Below are 19,844 nucleotides of genomic sequence, written 5' to 3' on the forward strand. Positions count from 1 at the left end.
GTTTTTGTCCACTTGCTGGGAAGAGGCAGCTGAACAGTCTGCTCCACACCAGCCACCACCAGGCTGGCCTCAAGGCAGCTACTTGAGAAGGAATACAAGTCAAAATATCACCAAGGTGAGAGAATTTTCATACTTGGGTTAGTCTCCACGTCACTCCTGAAACCCTGGCTTTCCTTCAGACAGGTGTGCCAGCACGTCCTTGGGGTTGGCCTCGAGCACCTGAGCAGCAGCACCAGAGGAGCTCCACTGCCTACAAACACACACTGCTACCAGCTCCGGGCACCGCACCTTGGAGAGACGTCAGGAGCCCAACAAATCCACAAGCTTTGCTGAAATGCAGATGATTTAAGGGTGAAATGAAGCCACAGGTGCAAGTTCCCCAGCTCCTGCCCAGAGCATCCCATAAAAGCAGAGAGCAGCGAGGACTCCTGGTGGGTCTCTGCTGTGGACAACAGACAATGCCTGGGCATGCAGGGTACAGACTGAGCTACAGATGCACGGAGCCATCAGACATCTTGTGTCACTGGAGGCAATGCCAGGCCAGTCTGTATTTCCCAGACCACAATATGAGACTCGGTGACAATGATGAGACTCAGACCCAGGTTTCCCAAACCCCAGGAGAATGGTCGCTCTTCTGGCCCATTGCTGAATGGTACAGACAGATGTCAGGGAGCTGTAAAGCTATTTTGGAGGTCTCTGGTAAGTCAGAAGCTTCCCAGGTACTCTGACCATGAACAAGAGAAAACAAGCTCCTAGAGTTGTTATTCAGAAGTCATGATACAACCATACATAAATTGCTGTGCAGAACATGAGTGAGATACTAGGGAATACGTAAAGCATGAGGGAAGAGTTCACGGGAGGGAATCACTCAGCGGCAGTACAACAATCCTTTAATCCCTACAAAAAAACACAGTGGAGAAAGCTGGAGACCACAGACACCACCCTGTAAGGTCAGGTTCCACCAGGACCACTCCTGCAGCTCGCTTTTTAGGAACGAAGGCGAGCCTTTCCTAGCAGGCCTATGTGCGTTGAACACTTCGGGTGTTCCCTTTCTGCTGCCAGCTGCTCAAGCACCACTTTCCAGCATGGACTTGCAGTCCCCAGACCTTGCTGCGGGCTGGTGTGTGCACCCAGCGCACAGAGCTGCGACCTCAGGCGCAATGAATCTCCTCAGGGTCTGTTCACAGCATGGGGTTTGCCTACTTTGCATGTCTGGGAGAAGGTTCCTACCTATGCTAAAGCATGTGAGGAAACACAACTGGGCAAGACAGGAACATGGACATCCAGGCTGTGCCGCTGGGACTGCTCGTCCCTCTGAGATGGAGATGCTCCCTCTCCCAGGCCGGGCAGCCACCACATTCCATCATACACTCACAAGACAGGCAGGGTCAGCAGAGCAGGGCCCAGCAAGCGCAGGCAGGAGGGAAGGCAGGGTGCGCATCCTCACCAGCGGAGCTGCACCCGCGCCGGGAGAGTCCTCAGAGTCCTCACTGCAGCCCTGGGGGCTTGGGAAATAAGGACAACCAGATCTGAGGGCAATCCATCACACAGGTTCATCCTTCTGCCAGACACTGGGGATAAAACTCGCCAGAAAGCCTTAAGATTATTTTTGGGTTTGGGGAAGATGGTTTTTAATTGCATGTGGTGATGGTCTCTGCTGCAAATTCAGTTCTCGGAGACTGCAAAAAGTGTCACTTGCATAATTACCCCCTAATTTCCTTAACACCCTGCTGATTGCCTGCTCACTTTTTCAACAAGCTCTCTCTTACTGATTTCTTCTTGATAAAGTAATTTTCAAGGTTGCAATCATCATTTAACACATCAAAATGAGTCCTTCGTTTAGGACACACATTGTCAGAATTCAGTGACTTTAAATTCCTCATTCTCCCATTCTGTTACTAAATGCCATCCCAAATATTTTCAGAACCTTTATTTCCTCTAGTCCCTGTCACTGCTTGTTCTTTTTTTCATCTACATCTTATTCCTTTTTTCTGCAAAATGTTTTGGATAATACTCTAATTTTCAGTTCACCACTTGCAATTGAGCAGATCTTTGGAATTTCTGAGAATTTCTGGAACAGTGCCAGGGGAAAAAAACCACCAACAAACAAAACCAAATGTAAGCCCAAGGAATGCAACATGTACTGTCTGGTACCCAGACAGTAAGAATCTCTTCCATATTCACACATTTTACCCCAAACCTCTCTCACCGACTCACCTGCACTATGCCCATTAATGCTCCTTGTGGGTTTTCAACATCCTGTATTTCTGAGCAGCTTGGCCTTTTCTTTCTAAATCACTATGTGCTACAGAAATGTCTCTCTGGTCCTCCCAGGCAGGAGCCTCCCCCTCACAAGCAGCAGTAAACACCCAGTTGACTCACCAGGGAAGGTTTAAAAGGCAGCACAGCTCTGCAGTCCTAGAACACCGAGCTCTCAGCCATGGAAATGACCAGATTTCCATGGGCACGAGCAGCTTCTACTGCTTTTTTTCTTTTCCCTGAATTTCCAAATTCATCAAAACAGAGCATCAGGACTTTACTGCGGGGAGCAATGATTTATGCTGCTGTTTGATATCTTAGTTATACATGTTTTTTCACTTAGAGGTCTGTTGGAGATTCAATACTGGATTCTAGTCTAAGCGACACAATTCAGTAGAAGCTGTTTCAGCTGAAGCTACTTAAAGGTCTGCATTATCTAGAATAATAGCTGATGGCTTAGTATGCAAATATTACTGACAGAAGACTCTGATAAACTGAGCAATCCCACCATGAGGTGGTTCTAGAGAGCGATGCCATGAAACAGTAAAGTCTGTTTGCAGAGAGCACACACAGCAAGCAGCAATGTCTCAATGCCCTTCACTGAGTGGGGATCAAACCCACAAGAACGGGTTACCGTAAAGAAAATGGGAAAATCCCTTAGCTGTGATATTCACAGGTGACAAAATCCTTCCAAAAGCACTTTGGAGACTGTGTGTCAGCTGGGCACAAGGCTTTGGCAGCGAAAGTCCGGTTTCACTAGAGGAGCTTCCACGCTCTTTGTCATCAAAGGCAATAAAACCAGAAGCATTAAAATTAATACAATACGATCCAAGTGGTAAAGGTAACTTTACCTGTGCGAAAAAAAACCAGATCACACTGCTAGCACATGGAATGCCCACTCGTGAGGGTTGTTCTAACTCATCTCCAGTGTAAACTCTTCAGACTTGTGCTACTTTAGCAAGGGAAGAACTTGCCTCCTGCTCCAAACACAGGCAATTCACACTGACAGAAATTGTGTGTGCTACCGAGCAGCGATTGCTTTGCTCACGCTTCCCAGGGAAGGGGCGCAGGCACTGCCGGGCTGGGGACAGCCCGCTGCAGGCTGGGCACGGCACGAGCCGCCTGCTTCGGCTGCCAATCATTCACATCACATGTAGTTGGCACGCTGGTGGCTTTCACGCTTGTTGACAGCCTTCTAATGATGATGACTGGGGGTTGAGGAGGGGGAGAACTTGCCAAAAAGGTATCTCTATGCTCTCTCTAAGACTGAGATGACAGAAGAATACAAATCATCAATGTTAAAGTTTTTGATAACTGCTTCCCTGGAAAAAATTTATAGCATCCAAGAGTGACCTAGAAAATTTAAAATGTGGAGAGCTTTTGGAGCACGGCACACTCCCTCAAATCAGATCAGGCTTCTTCTTTAACTGAATTTGGCCACACATTAAAAACTTCAGCAAAATCTCACTTCGGAGCCTCTAAACAATGAGCAGATAGCTCTCCACATCTTTCACCCCATGGGCAGTGCTTCAGCAGCTACCACAGGGGCTGCCAAACCACACAGACGTGGATGTAGCCACCGGCGCTGCTGTGAAGGAAGGTGGAGCCTGGTCTGGCTCCTTCTGTGGGCTGGTAACGCCAGGTCACCGTCCCCTGGTCCCTTGTCACAAGAAAGGTCACAAGCACCTGACTCAGTGGAACAGCAGTTGAGTTACGCACAGAACCAAACACCGCTTCAGCTAATTATTTCCTTATATTGTTCATAGTTCGATTAAATGGAAAATATCCATGCCATGAACTGAAAGGTTCTGGTACCCTTGCTGCTGAGTAACAATCAAGTCAGAAGACTGACATGGTTCCACATGTTAAAAATGAACTTAAAATATAATTCGCACATAGATATAGAATCACATACAAAGATTATGACAAAAGAATGCTTACGGGCAGCACAGCAAAGCAGTCACATTAAAATACCAAAATTAACATCCTTTATGTGATGCTAATTCAGCCCTCTTACGCATAGTTGCTATAATTAGGATGGTTATTCAAAAACCATTATACACCCATCATTTAAAAATTATTTAAACTGATTAATGAGTAGTAGAGATGCAGCACTTCCCAGAACCGCCATCTCTTGTCATCTTTGGGTGTTTTCCAGTCCTGCTCTCCAAATGCATGGGAGAGCACAGAGAGACAAGCAGCCAACAGCAGAAGTCAGGTTATCTAATTGTAACCGCAAATCAGACCGCTCTTAGGTTTCTCTCCTATTTGAGTATGGATTATAAATGCAAATATAACAACCCCAACTGCAACACAAAGTAAATTACTGCAGGTCCTCCTGTTTCCCTGGCATGGCTCTTGTCTCTGGCCAGAGGCAGGAAGGAGCTGGCAGGGAGAGCACAAAGCTCTCCCCATTACAGTAATAATCTCCAGATAATGCAGGCAGGTGGGGTTGAACAACAAAGGTCCCTCAAACCCACAGCTCCCCAGCTGCTCGTGGAATTCAGGAGGTAGCAGCTTCCCGGGACAGAGCAGGGGGCCAACACCAAGACACCTTGGAGGATGAGACCAGCTGGATGTATTTCAAAACAAGATCATCTCAGTCACAGAAACTGGCTTCTCATCCCGTTTTTTCCATATGCTGAAGTTTTTATCTCCAAGCTCCTTGGCAGCTGCCATACAAGGGACTCAACTCTACAGAGCAACAGGCAGTACATCTGCTTACCTTTGACAAAAAGCAGATGAGAAAAGCTGTGAACCCACAAACCACAATCTGTCGGTAATTAAACATTTAGAAACAGAGCATGACACGGAGAGATGAAGAAACGAGAGCAGTGCAGCCTGCTGCAGGGTACCGCGGCAATCTGGCACTGCCTACAGGAACAGTAACCACAAGTAAATTCCTACTTCAGTGTGACTTTGCCCAAGGCTCTCAGCCCCCTCCTCTACCCCCTAAGCATTTGCAGCTCATGGACTTGTTTTTACTGGCCTGATCTATCAGTATCCAGCACTCTACTGCAGGGTAACTGACAGCCAAGGCAGAAAATTCAAGATATTATAATACAGGGGAAAAGGACGGCCTGACAAGTGGTGGATCCCAGGGGAACAGTTACATCGCCAAGTGGATTCAAACCACCTACTGTGTACTATTATTACAGAGCTCTATCAAGACTAACACTGAAATGAATCTTGCACAGTGGTTGTGTTAGTGGGCACCGAAAGGAGGATGAGGTTCTTAGGGACATGGTTTAGAGGCGGACTCGGCAGTGTTGGGTTAACAGTTAGATGCGATGATCTTAAAGGTCTTTTCCAACCAAAATGATTCTATGATGCCATATTTAACTCCTGGGCTGCAGCAATGCTTGGAGCTGAAGAGCATGTGGCATCACCTTGAAGCACTTAGCAACAAGGCACTTGTCTCAACAGTGACCTGATGCCAACCAGCACAGCATGCTCAGCATTATGGTCTTCAAGGTCAGAGGAGGCCTGAGAGCCCAAAGATGTCATCATCAGTCCTGAGTTCACACAACAGAACTTTAGGCACACCACTGATGGGCATGTTGAACAAAACCAGCACTAGCATAGAACTGAGGTTATTAGGAGGATAACTTGGAAAGTCCTGAAGATGCAGTAATAAACATAACAGATTAAGATGCTACATAAGGATTATTTTATCCTAGATAGCACTCGGTGTCTCTTTTTCAAAATCCCTTCCTACAAAACCCATTCCTCACTTGCACTGGGACCATCCACCATGACACTCAAGTTTCCACTTCTACCTGCTCCCCTCTGCAAGCCTCCCTCTCTGCCTGGTCATCCAGGTCACTTGTCCTTTAGCAGAAGGTGCCAGTCTGCAGCCTATAAGAGCCTTATTTCCACAGACACCCCTCATCTAGCCTGATGAGACACCTTCAGTTTTCTTCCTACAATTTCTAAATACCTTGGATACCAGCCATACTCTTTTTAAGCAAGTCCCAGTATCTTTCTACAATCATCTCACCCCACCAACATCCCTTTTGCAAATATACACAGAAATTGCCTTCCAGAACTCCAATCCACTTCCAAGTTAAGACTCTCAAAGTGCTTATCTTTTAAACACAGTGTTTGCTTCACTTGTCAGCACAGTCCTATTCTGAGAATGCCACCAAAACAGTCAGTACAGGCAAGGTCCGTATTATGGCTCCGTGAAGGGTAACAGCAATCTGTCACAGCTTGAAAAAACACACAATGTGCCTGGGATTGCACATGCTCTAGGGCCAGCTTTGGGCGATAGGTGACACAAATGGCTTCTGCATTTCACCCTTTAAGGAGATTTCAACACATCTGAAAGCTTTCTTTGATCCAGTGAAGCAAAGTGGAGCTTCTACCTGCCACTGAAAGCCCTAACATTTCCCTGTAACGTTAATTCTATGCTTCAGCTTCCCTCAGCCCTCTCAAGAGGGCATCTCTGCAGATCAGCATTATAGGATCACTGGAAATATGAGAAAATTTTAAAATTAAAGGCTTTCTTATGCAGTACAAAGGGGTCAGAAGAGGATTTCTAGAGCTCAGACAGTGAGGGTTGGGGGGCATCAGGAGATAACAGCTCCAACAGTGACAAGTGCTGCGCTCTGGTGTTACTGGCTGCGCTCTCATTCCACAGCCAAAGAGGAGCCTGGATGGTTATGGACTTATTGGGGGTGAGCTAAGAAGGTCATACATATCAAACACTTGTTCCAGTGCTCAAAGAAGTATGAATCAGGTTGAATCCTCGCTTTGAAAAGTATACTTAAAACTATCAAAACTTAAGAGTGTTTAAATATTTAGCATATTGAGCATCGTTATTCTTAGATGGCTCTAGGGAAGGGTCCACATGGCTCTGCCTCATCTATATTCCTTTTCTGATTCATCATGGTCTGCTGCCTGGGCTCTGTGTTTGAACAGCAGCTGCTTCAAAGACTCCCTTTGCTCCCAGCTCAGATTTCTCTTCTCCCTCCAAAATGCTGCTCCGCGGTGTCTGGACTTATTTCTCAATACTTTGTTACATGGCCACCTTCTTCCTCAAAGGTCATCTCATCCCTTAACACTGTTTAACAACGTAAAGATGAGGCACATTTAGCACAATACACTAATCCACCCCAGGACCTTTCCCGTGCAATTATATGATTCTGTCATTTCCCCTCAGGGTACCTTACAATTAGCCATGCCCATAAGGAAGCTGGGAGAACGATGAGAAAAGGTCCAATTCCTTACTCAGAGATTTGAAGCACAATATCAAAACACTAAAGAGCAATCTCAATGCAAAATAATGCTGGAAAAAAGTCTGGCTGAAAAGCTCTGCCTTAAAGGGGTAAATTTATTCCTAGACAATTCAGTGTACTTGATTAACCATTTAATGATCCCATATCCAAACAAAAGCGTGCCCTTTTGCTGGAGCATGTAACTGTGGGATTACATGCCAGTTGCGACATGGCCTGACCTGCATGATCAAGGTGCAGGATGTTCTGCACAGCAACAAACCTTTACTAAGAACACGACAAGTGTAAATGGGGACCAGAAGGGTCCAGAGGCTCCCCCAGACAAGACTTCAAATTGACTTCTGCAGCCCCTGATTTAAAGTCTCAGAGCCCCCATTGGCAAGGCTTTCTCAGGCAAGCTGCCTGTGGAACAGCCCCTCTGCCACAAGGAAAAGCCCCAAAAACCCTGGGAAAGACAGAGCAGCTCTGGATAAAAAGAGGGTTTTGTCCCTGAAGACTTCATTTCTCAACATCCTCAGATTCCTAGTTAATGGCAAATTCTGACTCCAAAAGGGTAAGAACCCAGCCAGTTGCCAGGGAAAAGGCACTGGCAGAGCAACACTTACCTGGGCCATCTCAAGGATGATTCCCAGTGCATCACCATGACCTTGAGGTGGCCTGTCCGAAAGCTACATCCAGATCCTTAACAGCCAGGCCTACAGAGAACTACCAAGTAGCTGGCACATCCTCAGCCTGGCACCTGTACAGATTTCTAGATCTGAGTGGGTGCTGTCTCTTAGGAGAGCTACTCTTAGGAGCTGATTTGGGAAAAGGCTGTTCTTTGGTCAGTATTTGCCCAGGAAAATACTGCTGGCACAGCGTGAGAACAGAGCTGTCTGAGCCCTTTGGAAGGAAAGGAGCTTCTCCTGACAGCCTGGCCCAGGTGCAATGTCACACTAGTGGCTGTCACAGCTCCCCTAGGACCAGCAGCTCCTCTTTACAGGGGCACTGAGGCGTACAAGGTTCACCCAGGCACTTCTGACATTTAATGACTGGCCTGTTACGCACCAGAAGGGAGGAGAAGTCAGTGCAGTGGGCAGAGGAGGCAGTGGTAGAGGATAAACACCAGTCTCACATGGACCAGGCACAGCACACCACGTTGTCAGTGGAAAAAAAAAAACAAAACAACCACCTCAGCTCTCTTCTCCAGTGATATTAAAGTCGGGAAGAATCAATCAGGCTTTCAAAAACCTGGGATTATAAACAGTAAAATACCTTAGTCATCATATCATTAATGTACAGTTTCACACCATGAGACAACTTCTTAGTAAGACTTCTCAACCTGATTTTATGTGTAAGGAAATATATCTTGGGATTCTGAGGACTTAAAATTACTTTCTCTATTAACTCTGCTCCCGAGATCCTTGATGGAAAAGTACATTAAGTGTTTGCTTGGGCTTTTACTGCCATCCTGGCTCAAATCTGGTACATGAAGCCCATCTGAATATTGCTAATTTCCTGCTAAGACATGGACTGTACATCACAAAAACTAAAATCTCCCCTGCTGTCTATAAAAACAGGAGAGAATTCCTTTCTTCCTCTTGTTCTAAAGACAACAGTTTCAGAGATTTAAATACTTGAATCTCATGTTTACGACTTTGTGGCTTTGACCTCATTAAAAATGTAATCCATTACATGACACGCTTGATTTTACACCACTGTCTTTTGGGGAATTTACTTCTGGAAGCTGTTCATCCTGTGGAAGACATCACTACCTGAACTTACAGGTGGTACAAAATGATGGTGATGCAACATTAATGCACGCACACAGTGCAACAAGGCAGGAAAACAAACCTGAAGGCAGAATGCAATTTTACATCAGACACTTCACTGAAACAAGACAACCGCACACTTTGCAGCTTCTGTTGAAGAACTTCCCACTTCCCTCTGTCTCCTTGTACAAAACAGCTTCAGGATTTTCTCCCTATTGCCCCTTTCATGGAGCAATCGTAGTCAAAGACAAGCTGCTCACACAGGGGCCCTGAGGACTCTCAGCTGCTGTCCTGTTCACACATGCTGGGTTGAACAGGTCACCAGACTTGATGCAAGAAAAAATTCTCCCTCTCTTAAATTAGAGAGGATTGGGGGAAGTTTGTGCCTTCCTTTGGAAGCCCTTTGGAGGGCTGTTTTCTGCTGGCACCCTCGGTGTTCTTCCACTCAACGTGCTTTCTTGTCCTGCGCAGACACGGAATGACAGCAACGCTCCTGACCACCAGTCCTGTAGCACACAGTGTTTCTTGTGATCTCTGTGGGTATTAAAGCTTTAATAACAGTCTGAAAGTGCCCTGTGGCTTGCAGGGGAATGGGGAGGATAATAACCGTGTGTTCTTCTGTGTTAAATACCTGTTTTCTTGTTGCCTGTGATTGATGGATAATGACACAATAGCCCACTCAGGCGAGCCAGCCCATTTTCCACTGTAATCATGTTTCATTTCTAGTCAAAAACATTAACAGCCCAGTTACAGTCAAATGGAAACAGAAATTCACAACTAAAAGTTGCTGACTGCCGTAGCTTTGATCTTGCACCATCAAACCTGAAACACTTGAATTTAACCTTTTCCTTGTGTGTTTCTCAAAACCCGAGCAGAAAATGGCAAAATTCAAGGTACTCTTTTTGAATGTACCTCAATTCAAGATACCTTTTGAATGTACCTCAATTCAAGGTACCCAAACTTCCACGATTTACATTAAAAAGGTCCAACACAAACTCAGCTGGGAAGAAAACAGACCAAAATCCACATATGAAGGGAATTAATTCCAGTTCTCTCTCACTGTCTATCATAACCGTACTTAAGTAGAAAAGTTTCTCCAGAAAAGCAATCTGACAATCGCCTTTCTAAGAGAAGGAAGCAGCACTCCTGCCTTCCTTAGGCCCAAGCAGTGTGCAGTTTGACATCTTTTTCAGCCTCTAGACTCAAACTTTTACCTTCCTGCTCCAGCAACCCACCGTCAACAGTGTACCAAGGAAAGTGAAAAGCAATTGCCGCCAAGACAGCATAAAATCACGAACAAACAGCTCTGCTGTTGAAGCTAACAAAAACGACTCATCGAGTGAAAACTGCAACAATGTTTTGGTGTGCCCCAACTTATCAAAATAGTCCAGGTGGAGTCTTAGCACTATAGTGTGGCTCATATGCTCATAGAATGTATCTGGTGCTCCTCGCGACGTTGCTGGGATAGGGCCGAGAAAGACTGTTGTCTTTGTCACAGTGACAGGTCTTGTGCAAACCATTATGGCAAAACCGTGATAGAAAATGGTCTTGCTCTGGAAATGAAAGTTATGATGTGCTCATCCAGATGCCTTTATTCCTGTAAACTGAACCTATACAGACATTTCCCTCTTACTGCCTCTGTGTTTCCTTTAAGTAACTTCAGTCATTTCATCAGCATCATCCACTTCTAAGAGTACAGAGGGAATTTCTGATGGTGCATCTGCAGTTCTGTTAGTCACCAGCTTACTTAAAGGACGACTTCAAAAGCATCAAAGCAAATCTGTGGCATGAGTCCTATTAACTTTCATATAGAAACTTGATCAAGGGATTTTACATCTTAATCCAAAATCACCTTCTGACCACATACACAATCTATCAATTGTGGCAACACACTATCTGTGCCACAGCTGATTTACCATGCTCCTCTGAAGCACTTTGATGCTACAATGATAAATACCTTCCAAATGGTTACACAAGAATATATTTAGTTTCTACAGATCTTCACAGAAAATTAACCAATCGTGAATGCAAACACAATAAAAAATATACAATCTGTGAGTAAGAGCAGCCCAAGATTACTTGAAATCTTTCTAGCTCAAGGCAAAAATCTCACCTACAGACGAATTCAAAGGACAAGTGCACACGATGCTACATCACTCAAGAAAATGCTTCACATGTTGACAATGACTGAAACAAAGCTATTTCTTAGGTGTTGCTCTGCCAACAGCTGCTTTGCAATGCAAATTTATCACTACAGAAGGGGCAGAAAGCAAACTTATCCCTGGCACATGTTGCACTTCATTTCCACAAGCAAAAGTTTTTAAGTATGCCCATTTTTACAACAGCTGTGCCGGGTATGACTGAAGGTCCAGCTGCCCAACAGTGGTTCCTCACTTTGGGCCACCAGTGTAGGGAGTATCCACCCCCACACCTTTGGGTGCTCCAAGAGGAGTGAGGGCTGCACTGCAAGTGCTGGTGTATCCCATCATACATCAATCAGCCAGAGAGGACTGCACTTTCATCTTGGCAACACTCACGGATCAAGTTATTTTAACAAACTTCAGGAAATCAAAACTATTTGTTACCATTTGCCAGCTCAAGCTCCTGGCATTGTAAATAGAACATCTATTCCAACAGAGAAAAACTTGATTAACAAGGCATTTGAGGTGTACAGGGAAAGAACGGGTATTTCAGAGATACATCATCACCCAGATTTGTTAATGTCAACTGGCAGCAAATCCCAACAAACCCAAACCCACTTGAGACGCAAGTGGGAATGAACAAATGATTGACTCAACATGTCGAGCCTCAGTGATGCGAGACCAGGGCGAGCTCGTGATAAGGTCACATACTGAATTACACACACAAAAAAACCCAAGAAGGTAAATGCCCAGAGGCCAGGGGGAGAACAGTGCCATTTTACAGATGGGTAGCAGGGGGATGCTTTACGTGGAACAACCTATTTATACAGCAGCCCAAGAGAGCTTCAGCACACAGTATAGACAGTTCTGCAACACACAGCAATATTTCAGTCCTGAGATAACCCTGCTGGACCGTATGTCCCCAGCAGTGACCAGAGACACTAGGTGAGTCGTGCAATGCATCTGCTGCCTGCTCCAAGCAGCTCACCCTGAAGCTGTCCTCTGGGACAATCCCACTGCAGAGCGGCAGGTGGGCAGCAGCGGACGCACACAACCTGCATCACATGGGTAAGGTGAGGCTGAAGGGAAAAAGGATGAAGGAAAAAAGGAGCACAGGATTTTTGAATAGCAGCAGGGAGGTAGAGGGACATGGCAAGCTGGGATCACACAAGTAGAGAAAGAAGCTGCAACTTCACAATGTTTCTAGTTCGAAGTGTACTTATTTTAAAATACATTGGCTAGCATGGTTTGCTTCCGAGGCAAGGCAGGACAGAGCTGCCAAGAAGAAGGTTGTAGTTTTTTGCCTGGGTAGGGCTAGAAAAAACACATTGATGGGCAGCCACTGCTGAAGGAAGAGTGTGTGAAGTCTTTGGCAGAAGATCTCTTACAATCTCCTGTGCCAAAGGAAGAGAGAGTAAGAGGATTCACACGGCTTGGATAGCTGAGATGACAGAAGATGCTGAGATGACAGAAGTCCAGAGAAGTATTTTCAGTACCAGAATTTTTGGCACTTACATTTTACAACAAAAGACACCCTCCTCTGCACAAGCAACGTCTCTGTAACATGCAGAGATTAAGTCAGTCCTTCCGAACAGAAAAGCAGACAGGGCATTTATTGCAGCATGATGGCAGGATATACACAGGGACGGACACCCAGGCACCCAGCCCTGCCACAGGTCACCGAAGGCACATCCCACTGCTTGTTCACAGGGACGCCCCTGCCCAGCACCAGGAGCCTCCCATTGTGCGCTTCTGTACGGATCTCAGGGGCTTACAACTCCAGTTAAATGACAGTACAACACAGTGATTAGTGAGACGCAAGTGGGAATGAACAAATGATTGACTCAACATGTCGAGCCTCAGTGATGCGAGACCAGGGCGAGCTCGTGATAAGGTCACATACTGAATCACACATAGAAAAAAAACAAATCAGCTCTGCTGCCTGGAAATCCACTCATCTGATTACAAGGTGGGCTATGGAGGGAACTTTCCATGGGCCACTTGGATCATAAAAATTACTCCAAACTGTGCATGTTTCACAAAGCATTGGGTTGTTTACAGAAGAAACGCTGCCAAAGTATACCAGCCTTTCCCCTCTCTATATGCACACTTGAAGTGGAAGACTCCAAAAGGTAATTCTAGAAATCCACACAGTCGAAAGCAAGACATGTTTAATAAGGAAAAAAAAGATGTGCGCTCATGATACAACCTGAGCAAAATCCACGCACCTAATATACAACAAGAAAAGCAGAAGATATCAGCTGATAATCCAAGAAGGACATATCCAAAGCAAGGCCATCCCCAGCACTCTCAGCCTAATATGCAAACGGATTTCAGCATATTTGTGGACACACTCAATTGTTACCACCACCCTCAACGGCAGGTTAAAGCTAAAGAGATGGAGTGACCTTGTCAAATAAGTAAATGATGGATATCAGACAGCCTGTGAAAATACATTTGAGGCGGGTGTCATCTTCTGTTACAGGGGGCATTTTGCAGATTCTAGGAAAAAATGCCCGAGTCCACAACTCGTCATATCCTACCAAAAGGAAAACAATTATTTTTGATGTTTCGACACACATTTTCTCTTGGAAATTGCAACACACTCCTTGCACCACAGGTTTCAATAAATACCCCAAGGCTACAGGTCACAGATGCATTCTCAAGATAACCACAAGCTCCTGCTGTATTTCACTGAGAAGCCACACGGAGCTGTGACTGGTTACTGCCAATGTTTTCAGGACAGAAAGTCCTAGGCTTTGCCTGCTTGTCAAAGCATCTTGTGGATTTTAACACCAACAGCTAGAGTGAAAAACCTGCAGAGCTTGATCTGTATGAGCAGCTATGCTCACACTAAATGCAGAAAAGCACAACCGTGAAATGTGCAGCTGACGCTTCCAGTTGCGCAGAGGTGGGATGTGCTCAAGTGAGCACCCACAAAATCCAGTGAGAACCCCTCTTACCCTCTCCAGCAGGAACAAGGAGGGGACGGAGGTACTGTCATGTTCAGTGAGCTGAACCGGGACCGCACAGCGCTGCGGGGAAACGGCTCCCCAGCACACGCGGCCTCTGTGCAGGAAGGCACAGGAGCAAACCTTGGAACAACCACTTTTGTGCACACCTGGAGACCTCCTCAATAATTCCTGAACTATGTATTTTTAAAAGTTCGTGCTGCAGCTCTGCTATTTTTGTCCTCTTACTTAAGAAGCAGGAAGAGAGGACTACAAAGATGTTAGATACTACCAACGAAAGCTAGGAAATATTCACGCTGCCAGTGTTACTAAGTTTGAGGCCTGAGTGGATTTGGAGACACTACTACATAATCAGTCAAGACTAATTATTTGCTCCTAAGCTGAAAAACCCATTCTGCTTCCATATGTATAACAACCAGCTCTCTCTCATTGAAAACAGTAAAATATCCAGGGAGGAGAGATTTCTCCATTTCTCCTCCTTCACCTGCCTTTATGATACATGAGAGTACATGAAAGGTATTTAATTTACTGCCTGATTTTCTCACACCCAATAACAAACTTATTACATATGTTTGTTCTACAGATGGAGGAGGAGCACGGGAGAGAATTCAGGTACTTGAGGGGATCCCAAACGCTTATGGAAAACAAGAGCCACAAGATGTATTCTCAAAGCTGTCTCCCAAGAAGCCAGTCTGGTGCCCCAAAAAGGAACTCTGCTACACCATGGGCTACACCAATCCTTAACACCAAGAAAATGCAGCGAGGTAAATACCACACTATGTTACAACCTTTCAAAATGAGAATAAAGGAGAGAAAGATTGTTGAGGAGAAAACCTTCCAAACAGAAACCCCATTTTCCATTCAAAATACCCGTGCCTCTCCAAAGGAAAAGAAGCTCATCACAGACAGAAAAGAGGTCTCCTCTCATACAAGTCAAATGACAAAAGACCAACAGGAACATTGCAACCATCAGGTTGCACCTGGTTTCTGTAAAACTACTCCAGAGCCCACCTGCACAACCAAGGCAAAGAGCCTTCCAGGCAGGGGCGCTGGCAGCAGGTGCTGCACCCACCCAAACCTGACCCTCAGCACCTCTGCGCGAGCAGTGACAGCGACCCATCATGTCTCATGTACGGTAAATGGGACCTGCCAGCTGCAATGAATTGCCCATGCAACAATCAACAAGGTAAAGCAATGAATACGGGGGGTATTTTCATTACTTTAGCTGCAGCAATTAATACAAGTGGAATGAAAATCCCCTAAAAAGTAGGGCAGCATAGAAGACGGATGTTTCTTTATCACGGTAGAAAGTCACCTCGAATCACAGCAGTCACATACACATTAGACTTATTGAATGGAGAGAGTTGGACCTGGTAAATCTGTAGTTAGCAAATTTGGGAATGATCTTAAGTGGGTGATGGTCTGTGCTGAGTGAAATAAAAGGATTTCACAATATAGGACTTATACCATTTATGGATGTAGCAAAATGTTCTTTAGGCAGGGGCAGTTAAAAAGAGGCATTAAAAAGCATAAAAAAAAGCTGTCTCTGCAAAAGCTATTTATTCCCAGCCTACAGATGACTGAGAAAGAGAGAGGTTGACTAGCGAGGGGCTAGGATGTCACCGTGGGCTGGCACTGGTTTGCTATTTATGCTCTCACAAGCGATTGAGTTTGACAGGGATAGCTGGTAACCTTCTGAAAATAACTGAACTACCAAAGAATCTATGTCTCAGCTAACACACGTTTTCACTTTTGCAGCTTGTAAAAACGCAGATTAGTTCTCAGTCTGAGGAAATGATCTTACAAGTCTACCCTGGAAGATATTAAAATATGATATCTATTGTCTAAGGAGAACTGAATTGCGTAACTCCCTTTCTGTATAGCTCTATTTGGCTTTTACCAAGAACTTGAAAGTCAGCTCCTTCCCTTGCAGCAGGTCAGATATGAATCTTACTACTTCTTTTCAATTTAAATAATTAGAAGGCTTTTTTTTCCCCCATGTTCAAATTAGAGAAGTCAACCTACGTGGGGCAATTCAGATGTTACAACTCTCCTGACCAAGTTTACATAGCTTAGGTCACCTCAAAAAAGTATGTTTCTTGCTTCACAAAGTAGAGTAGTGAAGACACAGTGAAGATTGGCACGTGCAGGCTTTGGAGGTGATCCCTCCAACCACTCCATCTTCCAGGTTTCCTCCGTATGAAGGCACAGCCACGTACAGCAGAAAGAAAAGCTCAAGACCTCACACCCTTTCTGTTTCTAATGAGTCCCAGGTAGAGCATACAGCTGGACCATGACTCCAGTGCTTAATTCTGGCAGCATCTTCCCTGAGTGTTGGAAGGGAAACGCAGTAAAATATTATCCAGCCTGAAGTCCTGCTACAGCTGTTGCTGGAGAGGGTCAATGTAAGCGGCAGCTGCCATCCAGAACCTCCGCACATGTGCACATGCACAGGGCTTTACTGGGCACCCAGTTCAGTTTAAGGACTGGTGCTTACAGGCTCTTTGCTATTGCAATGGGCTAAATCTGATCAAATCAAACATTTGTCTGAAGTACATAAGGATGCTCCAAACAGAAGAAGGGGCAGAATAGGCATCAACAACAGAAGAAAGAGGTATTTGGTAATTGTTCTGCATAGGAAGACATTGTTTCATGTGAGCAGAACTGGAGAGGGAATATGGAGAAGCATTTGGTTAACAGGCGTGTCATACATAATTACAGATTCCCCAGTGACAACAAAATAAATTGGGAATTGTAACAACACCAAACGGAAAATAGAAGTTGTCACTGATGGTAAAAGTAATAATTAATCCTGGAGCCCTCTCTCCCTGTGCTCACTGCCACCACCCCGGTGGGAATGTGCCAGGCTCTTTCCCAGCAACAGAATTATTTCTGCAAAACATTTTTGTAAGTCGCAATACCTCTGTAACTGAAAATAGAGGCAAATGTGAATGCTTAGTGGGACCTCTGAAACCCCAGCTGTGAAGACTCATTAACTGTAAGTACATTTTTGCAGATGCGCAGCTCTAAATCTGACTCATGACTCTCTTCCCGTGACAGCGAGACCTGGGATTCAGGTAAAAAGCCTTTAGATAATTTATATGGTTTCTTACTCAGGCAAATTAGGAGGAAGAAGGCAGCAGAGAGGAGACTTAAGGGATGTAGTGAAGGAAGGCAGATCAATTGTTCAGGGATTCTTCTTGAGTGCTCCACCACCTGCAGTTCCAGGGCACAGGGAGGGTGGTGCAAGATGGGAATCTGTGTTTTACCAAGAAATTTTATGCACCTTGCTCTTGTATGGTGGACAACAGCTCTAGCCTCAAACACCAGGGCAGAAAAAAGGCTCCTCTTGGGTATTCATTCACTGGGATTTAAGCCATTTTTCACTTTCAAGGGCTGGAAGTGTTCAGATTTACCAGGCACAACTGCATGTAGGATACTCCTCAAGTTTGCAGCTCCAGCTTGCCAAACGACAGGATAGATATAAGGGAGATGGACAATTAAGAATCTCTCTGGCACACAAGACATACGGAAAAGCAGAGTGTGCAGGTCAGAGCTGAGTCAGAGCTGCAAACCAGAGGCCTCATCTACAGTCCCATGTGTATGTGTGTGCGCACGCACACCCAGGGAGGCGTTTAACACAAGCAGAGATCTTTCCGATTGGGTTTCAGTGTGAGAACAAAAGTATCAGGGCCACAACCTGCATTAGGGGTCTGCCAGCCCCCAGCCTCTGACGGCACCAGTGTGCTGACACACGCTGGGGAGCAGGGCAGACTCTGTGGTGTCTAGCGACTTTCTCACACTAGCATTTCTAAGCCTTTTACAAGTTTCTGGAAACAACATTTAAACCGCAACGTTGTGTATAATACAAGAATCTTCCTTTGAACGGTTCAAAAAAACCTCATTGGCTTTCCACCACCCCACCAAAAAAAATTAAATCTTCTAGCAGCATTGACCGAAGTTTAAAGCAACCTGGTTGGCTTCCATGCATCCGATGGCCTCTTCCAAGAGTGAAAACTCCACGCAGACATAGCCATAGTCGTAACCTGGGGACAGCATTTAAATACAGACGGGAGTCATGTTAGTGCCTTGTCATAAAGAAAGCCACATTAAATATTCCATTTCCCTTTCCCTCCAATGACCAACCACCACCCCTCTACTCCAGAATGAAAAGGAGAGAAATCAGGGACTAGCTGGATGATGATTAATTGTGCAGTTTATCATGAATGTTAATGGTACAGTGTTCCCACTTCCCCTTACACAACCCAGTGACAGGCACACCCTTCCTCAGGGCAAGAAATAATTGCTTTGAGGTTTTTTTTAAAGGTATAGTGATTTTCCACTGCTAGTTTCACATTTTGTGCTACCTTGGAGGCAGCGTTCTCCAAAGCAAGTGTTGATAAGTCATTCCAAAGTACCTTGCTGCAAATGCATTTTAGATGAAGAGCCAGCATTTTAATTGAGCAATATTCCAGAAAGAACCAACGCAATTTCTTTGTCTGTGCTATTTTTCCTTCAACACCTGGTTACTTTTGAAGTCCAAGTCCTTTGTATTATGAAAAAACACAGCGGTACAGGAATGAGAACTGCAGCTTTCTTATTTTGGTATAGATGTTATTGTGCACATAACAAAAGGGTGTGGGAGCTCGAGTTTAGATGTAAGAAACTAGAGAGCCTTTACACTTCTCGCTCCTCAGAAAGTTGTCATCTCAGCCAGGGGCAGGAGGGACCCACTGATTCAACTGTGTCCAGTTACCTGCACTGAAATGTTACATCCCACAGTAAAGCGCAGGGTGAACACTACAGAAGATAAGCCCATCCTAAGAGTCATCCTTGATGTAGAAAGTAGCTCCAAGAAAGTCATAACCTCACCCTTCACACGCCAAGGCCACCTGACTCTAAAACAGCGCTTTCCAGAAGAACACGTGCTGACATGCTTCCACACGGACGCTCGGCAGTAGGAAACGCTTGGTTCCCTCCTGCGGCTCTTTTGGCTGGTTAGGAGCAAGAGGAAAGGCAGTCTGGGTGTGGATGGTACAATGTGAGACACCTAGCTGTCCTGGTGAAGAGCTTGCCTCCTCTGCTAAAGATGCACATCTTAGCACCCGTGCCTTCAAACCAAGGATGTATCTGGTTCCTATTGCCTCAGCCGCTCACCTTCCGCAGGAAGGTGACTGCACACACACTTTCAGGCCAGGCTATCCAGTCTGTGGAAAACAGCCCCCATTTTCCCCTGAAACTATGCCAAAGAACATGTGCTGCACTCTCTGATTTTTCCTTCTCTGTTTCTTTATCACCTTTTGTACTTCACCACTTCAGAGACAAGGCCAAACAAAACTGTTTCATCATCAAACCCTATTTTTTTTTTTGTAAATTCTGAGAGCTCTTTGCATGCTGTTCTAACACAATCCTGACTTTAAACATCTGGCATTACAATGAGTCTACAATTTGAACCTAGCTCGTCCTCCATCTCCCACAAGAATT

The 19,844-nt window shown here is 45.2% G+C and overlaps 1 protein-coding gene across 2 annotated transcripts in view; it reads right to left on the reverse strand.

Moving 5' to 3' along the window:
* The window catches only part of RBM6 (RNA binding motif protein 6), a 56,018-nt gene that overhangs the window by 16,678 nt on the left and 19,496 nt on the right, over nt 1-19,844 (reverse strand). Inside the window, exon 6 of one of the 2 annotated variants that reach the window (XM_080350362.1) lies at nt 18,333-18,406. The exons of the other annotated variant lie outside the window; for it this stretch is intronic. Coding sequence (XP_080206488.1) covers nt 18,333-18,406 — 74 coding nt within the window. The remainder of the gene's footprint in view (nt 1-18,332; nt 18,407-19,844) is intronic. 2 annotated transcript variants of the gene reach the window in all.

This window comes from Nesoenas mayeri (genome assembly GCF_963082525.1).
Source record: "Nesoenas mayeri genome assembly, chromosome: 10".
NCBI lineage: Eukaryota > Metazoa > Chordata > Aves > Columbiformes > Columbidae > Nesoenas > Nesoenas mayeri.